The following is a 21,705-nucleotide window of genomic DNA, read 5'->3' as shown; positions in this document are numbered from 1 at the left end:
TTGAGTGTTCTATTGCATGGTCACTTCGTTTAGGTTGGCGAGTGATTTCGCCGCGATTCTTGTGGCACGCGTCTTCTCACGTTTAACTAGCATTTTGTATAGGGCTAGCGCTAATTGAAGGATCAGGAGTCCAATGATAATGTTTAACTTTAGCTCATGGTTAAGAAAGAAGTCTGTATGCACTTCTTGTGTATTGATGATCGTTAGATCATGATCTCCTTCTTGGGAAACTTTTGGAGAGGATTTTTGATTCCCCATGTTTCAATACACTTTCACTTGCTTCATAATAGAACTCGTGCGATATTTACGGTTCTTCCTTCGTCTCGAAATCACTCAAACACTTTTTCGACTTTAACTGAAGTTTCCAACGTTCGTGAAATCACTCAAACACTTTTTCGAACTTTAACTGAAGTTTCCAACGTTCGCGGACTGAGCCTGCACGGTCAGCCATGTACTACGTATGATATCGAGGAGGTCATCCGAAGTGCTCAACTCCGTGGTTGCGATACGAATGAATTTTATTCAAGTCTAAGAAATCTATTGAGCCTTAATTCTAAACTACATTATTGGTTTCACAGAGACAAATCGAGAGAATGAGAGAATCGGTAAATAGGAGGCGCATGGTAACATCGATATGCGTTAAAATTATATTGCAGTTGACAACCCGTCGGTAGGTGAAATTCGAGAATCATTTAGCCTGGGAATATTGAGCTTGGGAAAAGAGCATCGTTGGCGGTTGCAACATGGGCTATTGCACTTGGGTGTTCTTGCCCACGTTGCAAGACCTTGACGATGGGAATTATTGTTGCTGTGCCACATCTGTTGGCAATATGCAACTCAACTAATTTATGCACTACATCCCAATCTTACCCCCTAAGCCCAATGTCATCACGAACGACGGTACATTGTCATTGTAAATGCAGCATCTGCCTCAATCCTGACAATGGAATTGTATATAAGTATATTCTTCATATAAGACTAATAAATGCAACTAATTCCAATTTTTAAGGAGGAAACCTCGTTATAACTTTTGAATGAAAACTGGGTACTGCATTTTTTGAAATGTTTGCTGCTGAATGCTGATGTGGCGATTTGTGAGCTATAGTGTGATTCGATGTTGAAAACACAATGCAAGCTATTGTTAAGTAATACGTCACAAAACCAAAGTTGTAACAAATTTACGTGCGTGCCGAATTGTTTTCAGCTGCGAATATTTGCTATTGAATAGATCCGGTATCAATATTCAGTTTGGCTTATTATTTCAAAAAATCTCTGGATTTTCCTGAAACCAGCAGTATTTTTTATCCCTAATTCCGAGATAAGAAAAAGTATCGGGAAATGAACTCTCTGTGTTTCACCATTTTAACAACTTTATAACCATCATTCAGTTAATGCTGCTAATAGCACAATGTTTGAATTCTCTAAATGTCGGTTCAAGTCGTCAAAAACTGTACGCAGGAATCACGCGGACGCGCACCCTAAATCCCACCGGGGTGTGTTTATGTCCGCGTATTTTTAGCGCGCGCCCGCGTGTTTCGGGCATGCGGTATTCCAGATTAAAAAGACATTCAGAGAATTTATACATCCTTCTGTTTGCTCCATAAAAAAGCATAAGAACGTGTCGTTCTGCATGTGAACAAGTAGCCGCGCAAGCGAAAACACGTGTCCAATTCGCAAGGAAGAATCACGATCATTACAGCAATGATCGTGATTTGATTCCAATTAGCTCGTAAGTTGTACATGTTCCGATCAACTTGATGTCTACAACTGCACACATTGAGAGTAACAGCTTTTTGCGTGCTCTCGCAATAAACTTTGAGTCGCATGAGTTACAAGCTGTGAGTGTAGACGACACCGATTCTCGTAAATCTTGCTCTCCTGAGATCATGGTAGCTCACTACCCGAAACGCTCCACACGAATAAGGGTGGGAAGCGCAAAAGCATCGCTTACTGACGATGATGCTTATGGATCTCACATAAGCTGTGTACATGTTCGTTGGTCGCTAGAAGCGATTTTTTGACATCGCTGTTTCGGATAGCTATCGAGCGCATTTGACCTGATAGACCAATTGATCCAAACTCCAGCACAGTTTGGAAAACATAGAACATCTGGATGGGATATATCTGAGTCGTATATCATACGCATAGGATCTACTGACTTGTATGGACATGACTGGTCGATTTCGAATAGTTATCAAGCGCAGTTGACCTGGTGGACCAAATAAACCAAACTCCAGAACAGATTGAAGAAACTGAAACATCTGGTTTGGGTATATCTGAGTTGCAAATAATACGCATGGGTTCTACGTACTGGTATGGACATGACTGGTTGGTTTCAAAGAGCTTTCGAGCGCAGTTGACCTGGTAGACGCATTGATCCAAGCTCCAGAACAGTTTGGAGAATACGGAATATCTGGTTAAGATATTAGTGAGTTGCAAATCATACGCGTGACATGACTAGTCTATTTCAGAAATCTATCGAGCGCAGTTGACCTGGAAGACCAATTGATCCAAACTCCAGAACACAATGGAGAGCCTAGAACATCTGGTTTGGGTATATCTGAGCTGCAAATCATACGCGTGGGCTTTACGGACTTGTATGGACATGACTGGTCGATTTCGGATAGCTATCGAGCGCAGTTGACATGTTAGACCAATTTATTCAAATTCCAGAACAGTTTGGAGAACCTAGAACATCTGGTTTAGGCAAAAATGAGTGGAATATCGTACATCGTTCCATTGGCACAGGCAGCAGGGACTATGTCCAAGGGCTTGACGATCCCTCCCCAGGCCATCTGCGAGTTGTGGGGCTTGCCTAGGATGTGGTGGGGTTTGACAGGGCCCTGTTAAACCTCTATAAAAAGCTGCATGTATCCGCAAGTAGGCCCCACCAAAGCGACCGTGTGCCGCTCAAAGCGCACAAGCCCAAGTCCTGGTGTTAGGTGGGACGCTAAACAGCCCTGACATGACGGCCTTCTGACGAGACAGGAGGTTTGCGCAGTCCCAATAAGCCGCCTGGAAAACCAATCATTACGAACAATATAAGAGATAATGCGACTCGATATAATCGGCAAAGACCTAGGCGACGAATACAGGATCACGATTGGAAGCTTGGAACATGGAACTGCAAGTCGCTAGGTTTCGCAGGTTGCGACAGGATGATCTACGATGAATTACATCCCCGCAACTTCGACGTCGTGGCACTGCAGGAGATTTGCTGGACAGGACAGAAAGTGTGGAAAAGCGGGCATCGGGCGGCTACCTTCTACCAAAGCTGTGGCATCACCAACGAGCTGGGAACCGGCTTCATAGTGCTGGGTAAGATGCGCCATCGTGTGATTGGGTGGCAGCCAATCAACGCAAGGATGTGCAAGCTGAGGATTAAAGGCCGTTTTTTCAACTATAGCATCATCAACGTGCACTGCCCACCCGAAGGGAGACCCGAAGACGAGAAAGAAGCGTTCTACGCACAGCTGGAGCAGACATACGATGGATGCCCACTGCGGGACGTCAAAATCGTCATTGGTGACATGAACGCACAGGTAGGAAGGAAGGAAATGTATAGACCGGTCATCGGACCGGATAGTCTGCACGAATGACAACGGCCTACGATGCATAAACTTCGCAGCCTCCCGCGGAATGGTAGTCCGAAGCATCTTCTTTTCCCGCAAAAATATCCACAATACCACATGGAGATCACCTAACCAAGAAACGGAAAATCAAATCGACCACGTTCTAATCGACGGCAAATTCTTCTCCGACATCACGAACGTCCGTACTTACCGCAGTGCGAATATTGAATCCGACCACTACCTCGTTGCAGTATGCCTACGCTCAAAACTCTCGACGGTGTACAACACGCGTCGAAGTCGGACGCCGCGGCTTAACATTGGGCGGCGACAAGACGGTAGACTAGCCCAAGAATACGCGCAGCAGCTGGAAGTGGCACTCCCAACGAAAGAGCAGCTAGGCGCAGCGTCTCTTGTAGATGGCTGGAGAGATATTCGATCCGCCATTGGTAGCACCGCAACCGCTGCACTTGGCACGGTGCCCCCGGATCAGAGAAACGACTGGGATGACGGCGAATGTGAGCAGTTAGTAGAAGAGAAGAATGCAGCATGAGCGAGATTGCTGCAACACCGCACGAGGGCGAACGAGGCACGATATAAACGGACGCGGAACAGACAAAACTCGATTTTCCGGAGAAAAAAGCGCCAGCAGGTAGATCGAGACCGTGAAGAGACGGAGCAATTGTACCGCGCTAATAACACACGAAAGTTCTATGAGAAGTTGAACCGTTCACGTAAGGGCCACGTGCCACAGCCTGATATGTGTAAGGACATGAACGGGAACCTTCTTACGAATGAGCGTGAGGTGATCCAAAGGTTGCGGCAGCACTACGAACAACATCTGAATGGCGATGTGGCAGACGAAGATGGCGGTATGGTGATGGACCGGGAAGGACGCGCGCAGGACATAATTCTACCGGCTCCGGATCTCCAGGAAATCCAGGGGGAGATTGGCCGGCTGAAGAACAACAAAGCCCCTGGGGTTGACCAACTACCAGAAGAGCTATTTAAACACGGTGGTGAGGCACTGGCTAGAGCGCTGCACTGGGTCATTATCAAGATTTTGGAGGAGGAAGTTTTGCCGCAGGAGTGGATGGAAGGTGTCGTGTGTCCCATCTACAAAAAGGGCGATAAGCTGGATTGTAGCAACTACACAGAAAGAAAAATCATTGATGAAATTAAAAAAATCATTGGTTAAAATAAAAAGTTTCGTTGGTTCTTTTTGGTAGAGAGTTGCAAATGTTTAAAAAGAAAGTACGCATACTTTTATTTACGCCAATTGTACAAAAGTTGCATACCGCTCTGAAATTAAAAGTTTGTACTTTCAAAAGAAAGTCGAAACTATAGGTATGCAAAATGAGAGTGCAATACTTTTATTCTAAAACGACCGCTGCTACCCCAAAACAAAATCTTCTAAGTTTTACCCTCCATGTTTTTCTTTTGAATTTATAATAAAAGAATAGTGTGAGTTTATTATTTCATATTATATTCAATGGGGATTAGATCATAAACACAAAGTCGATAGGATGTTATGTTTAGCAACTCGATTCAAAATTATGGAAATAATCCAGCCACTTTTTTAATCGTGGTGCGCATCGTAAACATCCAGGCGATCTATACATTACGCCGTAGTGTTCCTGCCAGTTGAGCATGTCAAAACAAGCAATTTATCTGTAAAAAAAAAAGAAAATCTGATATTCAACATAATGTATACTCCAATATTGGAATTGAAATATTTCAACCAGAACCAGTTTCACGCCATTGAAGTGAGTCTCGGTGTGAGTTGGATGGTTTACTATGTCTCTGGGCAATTATATCATTATGTGTTCGCCATTCGACTTCATCTATTCATCGACTTCAAAGCCGCATATGATACAATCGATCGCGACCAGCTGTGGCAGCTAATGCACGAACACGGATTTCCGGATAAACTGACACGGTTGATCAAAGCAACGATGGATCGAGTGATGTGCGTAGTACGAGTTTCAGGGGCATTCTCGAGTCCCTTCGAAACGCGCAGAGGGTTACAGCAAGGTGATGGTCTTTCGTTTCTTCTATTTACCATCGCTTTGGAAGGGGTAATACGAACAGCAGGGATTAACACGAGTGGTACAATTTTCAATAAGTCCGTCCAGCTATTTGGCTTCGCCGACAACATAGATATTATGGCACGTAACTTTGAGAAGATGGAGGAAGCCTACATCAGACTGAAGAGGGAAGCCAAGCGGATCGGACTAGTCATTAACACGTCGAAGACAAAGTACATGATAGGAAGAGGTTCAAGAGAAAACAATGTGAGCCACCTTGCCCAAAAGAGAAATGGTTCTCGACAACGATCCGACTGGCACAAGAAGGCGAGGTGCGCAGCGGGCAAGGTGGATCGATCAGGTGGAAGATGACTTGCGGACGCTCCATAGACTGCGTGGTTGGCGACGTGTAGCCTTGGACCGAGCCGAATGGAGAAGACTCTTATATACCGCACAGGCCACTTCGGCCTTAGTCTGAATAAATAATAATAATCCATTGGCACGGGTTTTCGTAGTTTTCTTCGGTAAAATTTGCATATCATTTTTCATCAGTCATAGAGCTCATTTTGGACTCGCTAGGGTTGTCCAGAAGAAACATATTGTTCACACATAGTATAGTCAATGCTAGAATAGTGTTATAAAACATTTTTGGAACATGTAAGTGTTGTTCCCACTGAAAAATGTCATGTAAATTAAATTTTACTTTATTTTGGAAAAACCACAGTGGCTGGACTGAAATCCAGCAGGACATCGCAGCAGAAGCAGGGACTCATAGGGGCGTAGCAAATAAATAAAGGAAGTCGATCCGTCTTCTTTTCTCAGTGAATCCGGTATTCACTGAAAAAAGTCGAAGAAAATGGTCTTGCAATATTTCGAGGTGAACCGGTCTAGGGCCGAAAACCTCGCTAATAAAGATAATAATAAGTCTTGCAATGTATTTTCAGCGGCAAATTGGTAAGGAAGCAATAAAAACCCTTTTTGCAAAATTTCACGAGATATAACAAATGATTGAAGCGGAAATGTACGAAAGTTTCACGTATTTTTGCTTCATCACGAAATACAAAAAAGATATTAAGAGCGATGCATTGTACGAAACAAAATATCAGTACATATGTGACTTTGATAAATATGAAAAACAGTATTATGATCGTTTTCTTACAAGTTTCTGTATCTTCTCATTGCAGACGTGATCCAACATGAGGCCATTGCTGAGCCTAATACTAGTGCTCAGCGTCCTGATCGGTCCAATAATCACATTGCCAAATGGTGCGCCAGAGAGCGTGTGTGACACAATGCTTCCCTTTCATGGTGGCGGTATTCCCCCGTTAACGACAGCGTCACCGTTCCGGATAACACCGGTCACGTCGGTCGTCGGTAGCGGCCAAGAGCTGCAGATCGAAATCGAATCCTTCCCCGCCAATGTTGTGTTCAAGGGCTTCATGATTCAGGCCCGTAACCGTTTTCCACCGAACGAAGTGCTGGGCCAGTTCGAGCTGACCGACGAGAGCGCCGTCAAGCTGATCAACTGCGCAGGCGAATCCAACACTGCCACCCACACCAACACGAACACTAAGAAGGATCTTGCCCTGGAGTGGATAGCTCCTTCCAATTTCAAAGGAGAAGTTGTGTTCAACGCTACCATTGCTCAGGAGTACGACAAGTTTTGGGTTGGGCTGGTATCTACTCCGGTGAAGATAGTAGAAAGTGGTCAGAATCCTCCTCCTGTGGTAGGAATTTCCACTACGCGACAACCACCTTCGACCACAACTGTGCCTCCATATGTTGCACCTACTTCTGCTGCAGTAAAACTTACTTAGGTTGTGAGAAGTGACCTCATAATCATATAATTTTACTTATTTCAGACCGACAACAGCGATCCAATTTACGAGGGCTGTGGAAGTACCAAAGGTTGCTTCGGGTTCCCCGAAGGATGTGTTTCAAGTCGAAACTGTCAGGCAGTTGTTGCCACTATTGTGCAAGGAGAACGCTACATTTTCGAAATGAAGTCTGGACACAGTGAGTAGTTCCGGAGTATCATATTGAGATTTTTTGTTACACGATAGTTTGTTTTTTCGTAGATCGTCCTGCTTACATTGCCGTGGGTCTCTCCAACGATGCAAAGATGGGTGATGATTCTGTAGTGGAATGTGTCCCCGAACAAGGCACTGTCAATGCCTATGCTTCATGGACATCCGCCGGTCCGTATGGTGTATCTCGTCAGGGTATTGCCCAGAACTTTATTCGTCTACTGGAGAAGTCATACGTTGATGGTGTGATCCATTGCAAGGTTGAACGTGACGCCGTTACCACCGTCAAAGGACAGAGATTTGATTTGATCAACGGAAAATATCATCTGTTGCTGGCAACAGGAAAAAAAGCTGATTGTAAGTGCGAACGATCTCTCTAGATGAACTGTTATAATAGTAATGTAACATTTCACCATTTTAGCAACCCATGTGTCCTACCACGACATCGGTCGTCATGTATCCGGAGTTCCACTGGCGTTGGCTGAAGTTGGTCCAGTTCAAGGAGCCTCCAAACTGCTGCTTCGCTTGCACGGAGCTTTTATGTTGACTGCCTGGATTGGAACAGCATCACTTGGAATGCTTTTGGCACGATATTTCCGTCAGACCTGGGTTGGAAGCCAACTGTGTGGAAAGGATCAATGGTTTGCTGTAAGTTCATCTATGATGAAGAGGGTGGAACCAAATTTAATAACTATGCATTTAAAATTTCTAGTGGCACAGATTTCTGATGGTATTGACCTGGGCTCTGACTGTGGCTGGTTTTGTTATCATCTTTGTGGAAATTGGAGGCTGGTCGAAGGTGGATAATCCTCATGGCATCCTGGGAGTGGTAACCACAGTGCTTTGCTTTTTGCAACCGATTGGCGCCTACTTCCGACCACACCCGGGCACCAAACGGAGGCCACTGTTCAACTGGCTCCACTGGCTGGGTGGAAATCTGGCCCACATCATCGCAATCATTGCCATATTTTTTGCCGTTAAACTGCAGAAGGCAGAGTTGCCAGATTGGTTGGATTTCATTCTGATTGCGTTCGTTGCCTTCCACGTGTTTATGCATTTGATCTTCTCGGTAAGTACGATATTCACTGTAAGTACCTTGAAATTTTTGGTTGCCGCGTGAAAATGAAGATGAAATTTTAAAGTTACTTTCCCAATTCGTTATGTCATAGCCTCTATATTCCATGTTACCAACCACATTGATTTAAGGTCACTCCTGACAGAATCCAAGTTTCAAAGTGCTCGCGTTTTCGGAGGCACACCACTCGATACGGAGGTGGCGGACAACTGTCATTTTTGTTGATTCAGCTTTGCTGCGTCGCAGCATGCGTGAAGAAATAAAAATGACAGTTGTGCGTTGCTTCCGTATCGAGTGGTGCGCCCCCGAAAACGCGAGCACTTTGAAAGTTGGATTCTGTCAGGTGACCTTAATTGGATGTTATTAGTATGGTTTCAACAATTTAGTTAGAGTTTATCTGATTTCAACTTATCAACTGATTACAGTTGCGGAATTTTGAAATGGGTTTTTCAAACGGCGTAAGCCGCAAAATAAAGAACAAACCCGATTTGAACAGTATATGGATGGCTTCAAATTCATCGAAAAATGTGTGAAGCTTCCAAACTAAACACAAAATAATATGCTATTTTAAATGTAAATAATTTTATTTAAAAAAAACAGTGTAACATCATTGTTGAAAATATTGTACATACACCTCTTAGATTACTCTGAACTTTAAAAACTATATTAGAACAATTGGATAATATGAAACAGTACGTCCACATATTGTATTTCATAGCTGATTTTAAAGATAAAACTGTTCCTTGATGCTGCAATTCTGTTGACCTATGTCCATGAATCGTTTTCACTTGACGCAAATTTCCAGCGTGACATTTTGACGAAAATAGCACGACGACAGCCATGCTGTCTTATCAACATGACATATATGTTTTATCGGAATAATAAACATTCAAGGTGGTTTCCTCACCTTTTTCGAAATGTTACAAACGCCGATTTTAAAAATAGAAAAATAGAACAGTTCTATTATATATGGTGGACCCCCGATAGTTTGAACGGTACCTCATTCATATTAACCGGGTTCGTTTTTAATATGACCTCCCAGACTTCATGATGTTTTAGTGCAAAATATTTATATTTTTGTCTGATCTTTTATCTCTTATATCAATCATATCCATAAATCATTTTGCTCTAATCAAAATGTTATATTATTGAGCTATTTTCGTCTGCTCGGGATTCTACCGCATAATGGATAGAACAATATTTATTAACTTCATTTGTGTAAACATTTTATGAGCGTTTCTGCATGACGAAAATATTCGTGATTAATAATTGTATACCGTGTCCAATATATTCTCATAAACATTAAAATATAGATTAATATTTCACACCTGTTATTCGGATTTTGTTGGTTTAATTGTTTCTTATTGAATGGTTATATAACATGGATCAATTAAAGCATGTGTTTTGAAATAATACCGCCTTCAATCTTTTTGATCAGCTTCAAATATTTTCCAAAACTATTGCATGCGGCTGCACGTAGAACTTTTTATTCCAACAGCATGCATGATCACATAAAATCATCCAAGAAGCTTAAATCTAGTGAACCGGGAGGTTATTCTGTAGTTTTGCACCAATATTTCTAAAGTGTATGAGAAACGGCTCCGGCCTTCTAAAACACGATTTTTTTCTGTACATTTTCTATAAGCTTGACCTTTAAAAACACTTTCATTTTATAATATGTAGAACAGTGGCTTGCCGCGCTTGCAAATAACTTCCCTAGAAATAGTGTATGGGGGCTGCCCATAAACCACGTAGACCGAATTTTCACTAGTAGACATTCGGAGACTTTTTCAAGCTCCATCCTTTTGAAATCTACGTAGAATTTTTAAAATTACATATCAACACAATATCATATGTGTTGTGCATGTCCAAAAGATGACGCATAACGAAATAATATGGTGATTAATCACGGGTAAAGTAATTCAGTCATTTAAATCCATTTCAGTATAAAAATATCAAAAATGACGAGCTCGGTGGTCTAGTGGCTACCGCTTCTGCCTTATAAGCAGGAGGTCGTGGGTTCAATTCCAGGCTCGTCCCTTTCCTACTTTGTATTTCTATCTTAGTTCAATCTGTGCTTCACGTTATATCAAAACGATTCCTACTGGCACCTATGAGAGGTCGTAGAGTTCTCTGCATCTTTCTTAAGTAGGTGTCCAACAAACCATCCTTCCCTTTCCTCAGCATTCGCAAGGACGTGGCCAGGACAGATCTCGACTATTGGAGAGTGCATTGCTAACATCTAAGAGTTAGTGATTAGCCCCAAATCATTATCTGTGGTAACGGATTGAAGTGATGCTACTCTCATACAATAGTTATGGTTTGTACCACTCACGAATTTGTGCGAAATGCTAAATGCTAATGCTAATGCTAATTTCAGTATAAAAATATCAAAAATTAAATTTCAAACAAAACAAAATCTAGCTCAACAAAAGCTTACAGAACAAATTCGAATGATTCCCATGTCTAGGGCTGCTGAAACCAGATCTCAAAATCAACTAGTGGACTTTTGGTGGATCAAATTCCTTCTAGGGTAAACGTGCTAGGGTTCCTATTTTCATGATAAGCTCAGCGGGAGTCTGCTGAAAAACTGTCACTCCAGACTGCGATGGTTTACCACATGTATTTTTTTTGTCTTTATTTAAGAGACTTGCAGCCCGAGGCTGGCTCGTCTCCGACCACATGTATTTGACTGACGGCGAATTGCCAAAGATTTATTGGATTAATATTTTTGGTGGCCATTTTAGTTTATATGAAGCCTCCATGATCTTCTCAAATACCTGATAGCCCAGGACTTCAAAGTAATTGGTTTCGCTGACGATATTGTCATAATAGTACGAGGCAAATACAATAACATTATCGCCAACAGAATGCAAACTTCTTCAAACTATGTCTCCACTAAGTGTGAAAGAGAAGGATTGAGTGTAAATCCTTCCAAAACGACTTTTGTGCCTTTTACGCGTAGGAGGAAATTCTCACTAAACAACATGATATTGAAAGGTACACGTTTGGAACTTTCAAATACAGTCAATATATTGGCGTAGTTCATGATAACAAACTTAACTGAAACAAGCATTTGGAACACGTTACATATTAATAAAGCGACAAATTCTCTATGGATTAGTAAACGGCAATGGTAGGCAATAGGGGCTTAAGCCGAAAATGATCCATTGGCTTATTCAGTGATAGTAAAGCCAAGAAGTACTTAGGTTCGTTGGTCTGGTGGCAAAGAACGAAAGAGAATAATGTTCTGATGAAGCTCGAAAAACTTCAAAGATAAGCGACCATTTCAATTACAAAATCAGGTGCCAGTACACCATCAAGTGCACTAAATGCTTTACTGTACAGCTTCCTCTGCATCGAATTGTACAATTAGAAACTGAAAAGAGTACTTTGAGGATCAGAAGATCCGAAAACCTCTTAGAAGGTGATCTTAAGGGTCATCTTAGCATTCTTAAAAACTTCAGTATAAACTCGCTAGAACTAAACAATGAAGACTGGATGGAGAAAAAGTACAATTTGATTCAATTGTTCAAAGTAATTGATCCTGGGCGCAATACATGGTCAAATGAAGGACCGAAATTAATCCTAGAATTAAAAAAATCTGATGGGTTATGTACAAGACACGACCGCCCAACGTAAACTACGTAGAACAGTTTGGTGCATTAAGGAATGTAGTCATATTTTAAGATAATTCATTTGATTACTTATGTCACTGGTTTAGAACAAAATTACCATAACTTGAAATATGAAAAAAATTGTTGGATACCGTAGTCAGGGGTGACGTCCGAGCCCTCACCGACAGTCTGGAGGTCGGATATCAAAATCGTTCAAAAAGGTCACTTATAATTCAGTTTTATTGTTCTCAGATACATTAAATCTATTCTACAAGCATTCTATGTAGTTGAAACAGTGACCCATTCTCACCCCCATTTGACGCGTTGTCTCCCCGACGACGGTACGATAACTTAAAATTTTAACTTTAAAGCTTTAAAAATTTTAACTTTATTACCACAATGCTTTTCGCAATTCCAACTGTTGCATTCAACTTAGAGTAAAATTAGTAGGGATTCAGTTTCATTCCAAATTTTCGACCACTATTCTAGTTTATTTGTAGTAATATATAGGTGGAAATAGTGGAGTATGATTATTAAATAATACTATTCTGAAATAAAAATAACTCACTAGCGTTACATGGTTATGATATACCAAGCAGCACACGTTGAGCCAATCTTGTTGCAGTAACCATATTGTGAGAGAATTCGGGCATATATAAGTTACTGTGATCGATGTGCAATATGTTTGTTGCTGGGGGTGTATACTGGTGAGTGCGTGTACCACGATTTAGCGATTTTACGACAGATGCGAGACGATACGCATCGGCCCTGGACCTTGCAAAGAATCTCTGCTTTGGCTACGGACAAACAGGTGCCTCTGTCCAATGGTAGTCAGAGCATCGAGTCATCACTGGTGGAAGAATACGAGCCTTGGACCTTTGGCAGAATCTCCGCCTTCTGTTAGTTGGAGTGACGAGGAATAGTTGGCAGAGAAGGGATAGTCGTATTGTTGAGTCCGACAAAGAAGCGCGAGTCGATAAAACCCGGTTGCGCCAACTAGAAATCAACAAATACTAGCCATGTACCGTTTTGACTCAAATTCCGAACATGACTCATATTCCGAACTTTAGCGTGTTAAAATGCCCATTTTAACTTTATTCGTGTAATTTTCTCCACAGGAGTTTGAATTCGTTTGTTATCTTGATCCTCAGTGCGGAAAACCAATGACAGTTTTAGTTTTAGGGCGCTAAAACGCCAGTGTTCGGAATATGAGTCATATTCGGGATTTGAGTCAGAACGGTACCAAAAACCAAGCCATTCGGTTGAGATGCGCCAGAGTAGTAAACGCTGCGGACGGGAATAGGGTATTTGTGCTATTTTATTACAATATGACTCCCACTATCTGGCAGTGGCATTATGGATAACATATTCGTGCAACCATATTATTAATATAATTGCAAGATTCTTAGATCCGGGAGCTAGAAAGTAATAGTTCTATTGTAACCTATAGCCCGTTTCAATAAAGTATGCGTTCCGAAGCTATAGCCGTTTACAATAAGCGCATGATTGTACATGCACGCATGAGTATCTGAAGTGCATTCAAACTTCCTGAATTAAAATTGAATTCTTTCGATTTTGGCGCATATTTAAAAATAAAAATATAATTAACAATTTGCAGTTTATCATAAAATGGCTTACCATTTTCCTAAGTTATCTTTGAATCGAACATGTTTGTTCATTTGCATTGCGATTATCGCATTATGACATTGCATTGCCGTTGCTAACAATCGATCATCCCATCCTTGCACAAACATGCGCTTGTATGTATATCGCCGACTGCGGTCACTGCTCTGGCCTTACTTTTTGTGGCAAACTGGTGCGAAGCACCGCACAAAAGAAGAGCCCAAAAACCAACTACACTGAACGACGGCCGAATGAGACTCACGTTGCGAACGGGAAAAAGAGGTGCTGCCAAAATAGTCCAATACCCTACTTTAACGTTGATAATAAAGTGTTTCAATATAACTGGAAAATTGGTGGAGAGTTTCCGAGTCGATTGATATATAGGGTAAGACGGTATAATGCGCCCCACCTGGCCAAAACGCCCCTCTTTGATTTCTAGAAAACTATAACTAACTAAGGGTCAAAATCAGTTGGTACCTATAAATATTTGTAAAACCATCGTACTATGTGAATGTGGAAGTATTTTTGTTTTACATAATGAAAATAATAGCAAAATACAAAAAGTGACAGTTTTGATGTAACTTTTCATGTTTGTTTGCTCAACATTCTGGAGCGATGCTAGCATACTGTCCGCAAAACTTGCACGGGAACACTCAGTTGGGCAACAAAATAACTTTTCTCAGTGGTTAATATGATATAAAATTGCTTCCATCTTCATAAACGTAACGATTTATGAAAATATGTTTTACTGGCCAAAACGCCCCAGTGTAGGCAGGACGGTATGCCCTTACCAACTGGACACAAGCGCGGCGAGCTTGCAGCAGTTGCTTCAAATGATATGGAAATTATTGAAATGTAATTAAAACCTGATTAAATGGACTTATGTTGGTTTTTTAATGTCAAGCACATAAGGATTCGTAGCCTTTTTATTATGGGATTGATAAAATACTAATGAAGCGCTATGGAACGTCTTTGGCTAAGGTGGGGCGTATTGCCCAGGCACTTTTTGAAATCCATTTTTTCACGACTTTTCAAAAAAGCATTATCACGTGTTATCTGTAATATTTTTATATGACTACTCACGGGCAATGCATTTGCGACTTCTTGCACTACCAAATAACCCAAAGTTTGCATAAATTGCGATGAAATGTAATAAGTTATCAAGGTTTTGCCTTAGGGGGGGCATATTATACCGTCTTACCCTAAATCTCAAAAATCCATCGAAAGATGAATGCGCTATTACCGTTCAAAATCTTACATGATTTCGTGACGGTCTCGGATTTGGAAATTTTCATTTGTCACCCTGTATCCGAGTTTTCCCCTTAGACGTAGTTTACGTCAAAAACACATAAATAAAGTTAAAAAAAGGACCGAAATTTCGCTCGAGATCAATTACGTTTTATACTGACGGTTTAAAACTGAACAATCAAGTGTTAGCAGGAGTTACTGGCCGTGGGATAGACATATCGATTCCCATGGGAAGTTGGCCATCCGTATTCCAAGCGGAAGTTCACGCAATTCTAGAGTGTTTTATGCTTGCGCAGAAACTACAGACACTCAAATATATGCATAATGTCCGACAGCCAAGCAGCTTTAGATGCTCTAAAGTCGGTAACATGCGTTTCAAAACAAGTTTGGAAATGCATTCAATCCCTCCAAAAATTACCTTGTCGCATCCAAGTCAATCTATAATGGGTTCCAGGACACTGTGGAAAGATGGTAACGAAAAAGCCGATATGTTGACGGGACTCGGATCATCAAGTCGGTCCGGAACCTTTTTGCAGCTTGTCAACTTCTTCTCTTCGTATGGAGCTGAAGGTATGGGAATCTATGAAAATAAAAACTAATTTTAGGAACACAACCAATGCCAGGCAATCGAAACGCTTTACGCTAAAAGAGAACTAACCACTTATACAGATCTTATTACAGGTCATTGTTCGAGTCGATATCATTTGAAGCTCATAGGGAAACTTCAAAATGATCTATGTCGCTTCTGTGACATAGAAAAGAAGATTCGGAGCATTTTTCGAACAAGACAAAAGTTCTTCACCAAGGGGCTTATATAACCACTTGAGGTTGATAGAACAAATCCCAATTCGGTGGTGCATTTCATTCGAAACGTTGAGCCGTGTTGGGGAGACAGCTTCGTCAAATAATGGCGAAATACAAAAAAAATATATATATTTATAAAACCTGCCATCTTTCTGAAACTATGGCATATTATTCTTTATCTGTGTGTATCTATGAAACTATTAAATGGACTATAATTATATTTGTGCAAAAGTGTATCAAAATCTGGAATGTGACTGTTATGCGAATAAAGAGCAAAAAAGGACAACACACAAGGGTTTTGATTATCAAATTTTTAGAACTAAGACTATTATTTTATCAGTTCTTTTTTAGGATGAGATTATTCTAAGCTTATTTCTGCAAGAAAATCAAAATCCTCAAAAAGTGACATGGGACTCTTATGCGAATCGCGCCAGTATAGTTGTTTGAGTAAATTTCGTGTTATTCTTGTGAAAATGATATGGAAATTTACTCAAACTCCGATGTTCTAATGTATTAAAATGAATGCATGCCTCTCTTATTACCCTTCGTAGTATTCGTAAAATGCATATTATAACTGCATAACGTATTTATTTCAATCGTACTTATATCGAACTTATAACGCACTCTTCTCACATTTTTTCGTCTACATCACTTTGCCGTTTGGTATTCATCTCTTACTAATAACAGTTGTATCATATGAGTGTGCCCTTAATTCCTCTTGGAACTTGAGACTCGCCGTGTTGTATATATTTCAAAAAACACAGAAACGATTGGCATCATCACGTAAACATGTACAATATCGCACCTAACATCGGCCCACACCTTTCCTTTCCTTTACTAACCATTGAAAACTTCCAAACCATTATGAACAGACTTCCAATCGCCCTAATTAGATTTTCTCTTGGATACAGATCGGAGGCTGCGTTAGTGAACGGCGCAACAATCAACGGGTGACATCCTTGCAGATGGCAGATATGACTCCATCGCGGAATTCGATGAGCTCGATGGATCGCAAACAGGATGCAGCGGTGAGTACTGCTTTTCCCAAGACTCTTCTTGTAAACCAATTGACGCATATTGAATTTTTCAGTTCTCCGGCTTCCGGAAAGTAATGCTGTTCTTCTACATACTCATCATCGCAGCATTTGTGATTGCCCTGGTGGTTATCGCGGTGCTGGCACCAATCAATGATGCCGTCGAGAGCATAAAGAAGCAGATTATGAACCAGTAGCTCACATGCTTCAGACCCAATTATTTACCAGACGGAAACCAGTATGCTTTGGATTGCTAATTTACGGTGTACTATCGTTGGAGACGGATTCTACCGTCATAATTGCCCCAAATGTGACGCACAGTGTCGCTTTCTCTGTACATTTCAACAATCCCTATTTTCAGAACTCTCATGTAGATAAGTATGTACAGTTCAGTAATTATTTGTATTAGCGATTGCAGGCTCCTGTTTTAGGAACAACTGTATAGAACTCGGAACAATCAGTAACAGATTATAAGGAAAAAGTTCACCCATGCTGTATAGTTAGGAAAAAAGCGTCAGACAGCATGTAGTTGTTATTAACAGATGAGCAGTCAGAAATGTGCCATCTTGCACAGAGCGAAATAAAAAATTGTATTGCAGAACACCCCACCATTCATTCAGGGAATCAGTATTTAATGCGAGATGGACATGGCTGGCAAGTTTTTGATATATAAATGTATTTTGTTTCGTATTATTATATATTTTAAATAATTCGTGTATTAACGAAACTCAAGCCAGGCTACATTACATAAGCAAAATTAAAATGAAAAATAACATATCGTATTTGATTAAAGCATTTCATTAATAAGGAACATTCGTATATTAAGATATGAAAACAGTTTGAAATAAATGTTGCCATCCATCAATTCATTAGTTTGTTTCTATTTTTTTGATTGTCTCATTACTACGGGCTCTGCGGTCTAGTGGCTACTCATTCTACATATTGCGGTCATAGAATAAAACTTCAAGTTCGTCCCTTCCCTAATTTGTGTTTTAATCTTTATTCGCATTCTACCAAACTTATACTGCTAATATACTGCCTGTAATAGCATAACTGTCTTATATGAATAGGAAAGCCAGCAAAGATGAGACAACTGTGCGGTTATAGACAGTATAGCTTCAATATACTAATTATTCTAGAAACTCGTGATATTCACGAGAGATCGAAACGTTCTCTGCATCTTGAAATATGTGGAAGAAGCAAGTATTGTACCATTAAACATTCTCGTGAGATATTTAACGATTCCCTGCCAACTTATGCCGCGATTGTACGTACGTAACTATGTCGAGTGTGTAGCAGCCTATATGTGTGATGGAACCATAGAGCAAACTATGCTGACGATTTTCCTTTGCGACCACATTTGTGCAATATGTGAAACCACGACCGACAGCTTTGGACCGTTGCGTTGCTGTGCCTCACACTGCATGGCAGATAAAATAACTTTATCTGGCTTGCAGTGTGGGTTCTCAAACATCATATGCATTTTATGCACATAGTAGAATCAAGAGTACTAGAACGGCCAGATGCCACGAAAATGAATTTTGTCTAAATACAGTGAACTCTCTCTTATTCGATGTTCTGTAACTTTGTATCGGTGTAAATCACGGCCAATCTTTATTTTATTTTTTTTATACTAATTTCAAAATTTTATCTCTTCCAACTTGAAAGTCTTTTTAAGGTGAAGTATAAATGAGAGTTTGATTTCATTAGGATCGAAAAATGGATTAGTTTATGGCTCGATTTGCTAGATCTTACACCGTAAATCACTACGAAAAAGTGATCTACCCAGCTTTACGGGAAAGGCTTTACTTCATATCCGAAGCAAAGCGTGTCCAACTGTTTTCCGTCTTAGAAAATGTCAACGATGCGACTGAAATCGGCATCAAAGAGTAAAATTAGTATGCAGAAATTGCACTTACATATAATTTTAAAGTGCTTTTTCAAAAACATTGTAGAATTTTGCGAGATTATGTCTGATTCCCATACATATTTATGTCTTTGTTGGATTTCTAGAAAAACGTGTCCGAATTATGTATAAATGTAACGAAAGTCATTGTGATTTAATTCTAAGATAATAGTGGGTTCAATCTCAGACCCGTTTCACCTTCGTGACCCTTCTGACATTCTCTATATTCCTATTTTTCTTCTATCGTTCAGTTGCTAGAACATGAAATGGATTCTATACCAATTCCATCTGCTATCCTATATATTTAATTTGACTATTTCTCTGGTACTTATTCAAAAGTACGTATGTGATTTTGTAAACAAAGAATCAAACGTCGATTTGTCCAATTTGATGGCACTCCCACGCAAACCAACACTACCAACAGGTAGCCAAAGGCTTCCCCTACCTGTCTGTGATGCTGGTTTGCATGGGAGTGCTACACGGGTAAAAATCCGTTCCCAGAAATGAGAAAATAATTCATGATTCCATGAATCCGTTGTGTTTTCATGCTATGAAAATACACCATGAATATAAATCATGATTTCATGATTTATTTTTGCGTAACGCAACCAATGCGTTACAATTTGGTTGTTAAAATCGACAGAATAAAAAAAAGTTCAACAGGGGATCCGAACTCGAGTACACTGAGCGAGAGTCCGGCGTGCTACCTCTCAGCCATTCTTACTTCTTGGGAATGGAGTGTTGGAAGTATAACCGGTTATGCATACTGTCGACTGATGAGGATTGCCTAGTATTATGAATAATGTTCCTGAAATCATGAATTATAATCATGGCTTCATGAACTGACCTGATTCATGATTTCATGATTTATTATTCATGCCTGTGGGTATGCATTTGTTTCCGTGTATCAGATTGGACAAATCGACGTTTGAAAATTTGTTTAACAAATCATATACGTCCTTTTGAATAAGTAACCAAGATTTCAACATTCTGTAAGAATTGGAAATGATAAAAAAAATCAGAAGGATTGTGTACAAGACACGACCGCTCGACGTCAACTATGTAAAACCTCTTAGGCTCTGTCTCATTTGGAGAATTAAACTTAAAAGTGACAGTTCGAAAATTAGCAAATAACCCAGTCATAAGAATGGCTGGTGCTACCCAGCAATTCCAATAAGACATCGATGCAAAATGATTCGATATCTGTCAAAAGTAATCTTGCACTGCGAGCAGGGTTATTTGATAATTATTGAAATGTCACTTTTAAGTTTAATTTTAGTTTAATTCTCCAAATGAGACAGACCCTTAGTGCAATGAGAATCGTAATATCATGCCAATATTAGGTTGTATACATGACACAATCGCATATTTTAACCAAAAATTATGTGAAGTGTAAAATATTTACGTTACTAACGGATCGTAATCTGTTCTCAACAAAAAAAATTGCTTTTGTACTGCTCCCACCGACGACGAGATTTCTGCATCAATACCGCCGACGGCCATCATTGTTGGAAGATTTTCGAAATCTTGATGATGTTGCTGACGACGCTCGGCCGCACGATTATTTACAGCAAACCTGATCTGCAGCAACCGCCAATTACGCGAGAATACACCACTGATGATGTTAATACTGGGACCGAGCCATTTTGTTCGAGAATCCACGGATAGTGGTCCCTTAATCGGCATCAGTGGCAGTCGTTGCTTTCAGCGGATTGGGGTCCCAGCATCGGCTTGTTGGTGCCCGTCGGCGTGCTGCTGCAGAATCATCGTCGTGTGGCATTCATCAGCACTAGTAGGGGAACCCGGGCAAGAAGGTCACCTTAAGCATTTTGAACTATTTCATGGTAAAAACACCACTAAATCAAACGTTTATCGTACGCAAAATGTAATGTAGATTGCTATCAACGAAACTTCATCGATATTGATATGAATCATATGATAAATGTGTACAAAATATGAACATTTCTTTTGGTTGTTTTTTCATTGGAAAAAAGGCCACCCTACAGGGGCAAAAAAGACACATATCGAAATAAAGTTGTAATAAATAACCTATCGCACATAATTGAGTCCTGCATCGGGGGCCGTGGATGTTGCCTTAGGAATACGCGGGCACAGTTCAGGATGGTGTTTACGGAAGCCGTGAAACCAACTTTCACCGGCCAATTGGAACTCGGTGATGAACGGATGTTAAATTTTGTTCCTTATCGCCTGCTGAAACGCAAATTACTACTGAAGTCGCAAATTGGCAGTGCAAAGAATTGTTGTTTCAAAGGGCTGCCCAACGTACGGCCCGCGGGCCGGATGCGGCCCTTGGCTCCATTTTTGTGGCCCGCGGCGTGTAGGAAAAAATACTTCATAACTTTATTACTGATTAAAAAATTAAATCTTTGCAAACATGGTGTTTAATAATCCAGCATAGGCCAGTTTTGTTGGTAATGTTGGCAATACGGATGAAACCTTTCCAGGACGAAGAACTTGTTAAGAAATGCATATCGACTGTTGGCGTTATCGTGTGCTCTAAAGTAAAAGCCTCCTTCAGAAGTATTAGTTTCTTGTAAAGCACGGTGAAGAGTTAAAGTTTTCACAGAAGATTTAAAAATAACGTTACATTAAATGTCCACCTGCTTCTGATTCTACCTGCTCGCAATTGACGAAAATCCTTAATGTAAAAAACAAGACACATGTAGCTGTCTTCATAAGGGGCATTAAATTTATGATCATCTTCAAATCACAGAGGAATCAGCAGCTTTGATCCCAATGAAGGAAACGACTACC

At 40.5% G+C, this 21,705-nt stretch overlaps 1 protein-coding gene across 4 annotated transcripts in view; it reads left to right on the top strand.

Moving 5' to 3' along the window:
* The window catches only part of LOC134210907 (putative ferric-chelate reductase 1 homolog), a 148,133-nt gene extending 130,240 nt beyond the window's left edge, over positions 1-17,893 (top strand). For 3 of the 4 annotated variants that reach the window (XM_062687341.1, XM_062687342.1, XM_062687343.1), the window contains 7 exons: positions 6,781-7,398; positions 7,459-7,612; positions 7,675-7,980; positions 8,045-8,271; positions 8,336-8,692; positions 16,884-17,018; positions 17,081-17,893. In XM_062687341.1, the coding sequence (XP_062543325.1) occupies positions 6,793-7,398; positions 7,459-7,612; positions 7,675-7,980; positions 8,045-8,271; positions 8,336-8,692; positions 16,884-17,018; positions 17,081-17,221 (1,926 nt within the window). In that variant the 5' untranslated portion in view covers positions 6,781-6,792 and the 3' untranslated portion in view covers positions 17,222-17,893. The remainder of the gene's footprint in view (positions 1-6,780; positions 7,399-7,458; positions 7,613-7,674; positions 7,981-8,044; positions 8,272-8,335; positions 8,693-16,883; positions 17,019-17,080) is intronic. The other variant, XM_062687344.1, reaches the window with a different exon arrangement.
* Positions 17,894-21,705: the final 3,812 nt, after the last annotated feature.

This window comes from Armigeres subalbatus, chromosome 2 (genome assembly GCF_024139115.2).
Source record: "Armigeres subalbatus isolate Guangzhou_Male chromosome 2, GZ_Asu_2, whole genome shotgun sequence".
Taxonomy (NCBI): Eukaryota; Metazoa; Arthropoda; class Insecta; order Diptera; family Culicidae; genus Armigeres; species Armigeres subalbatus.
This window is presented reverse-complemented; position numbering and strand designations above follow the sequence as displayed.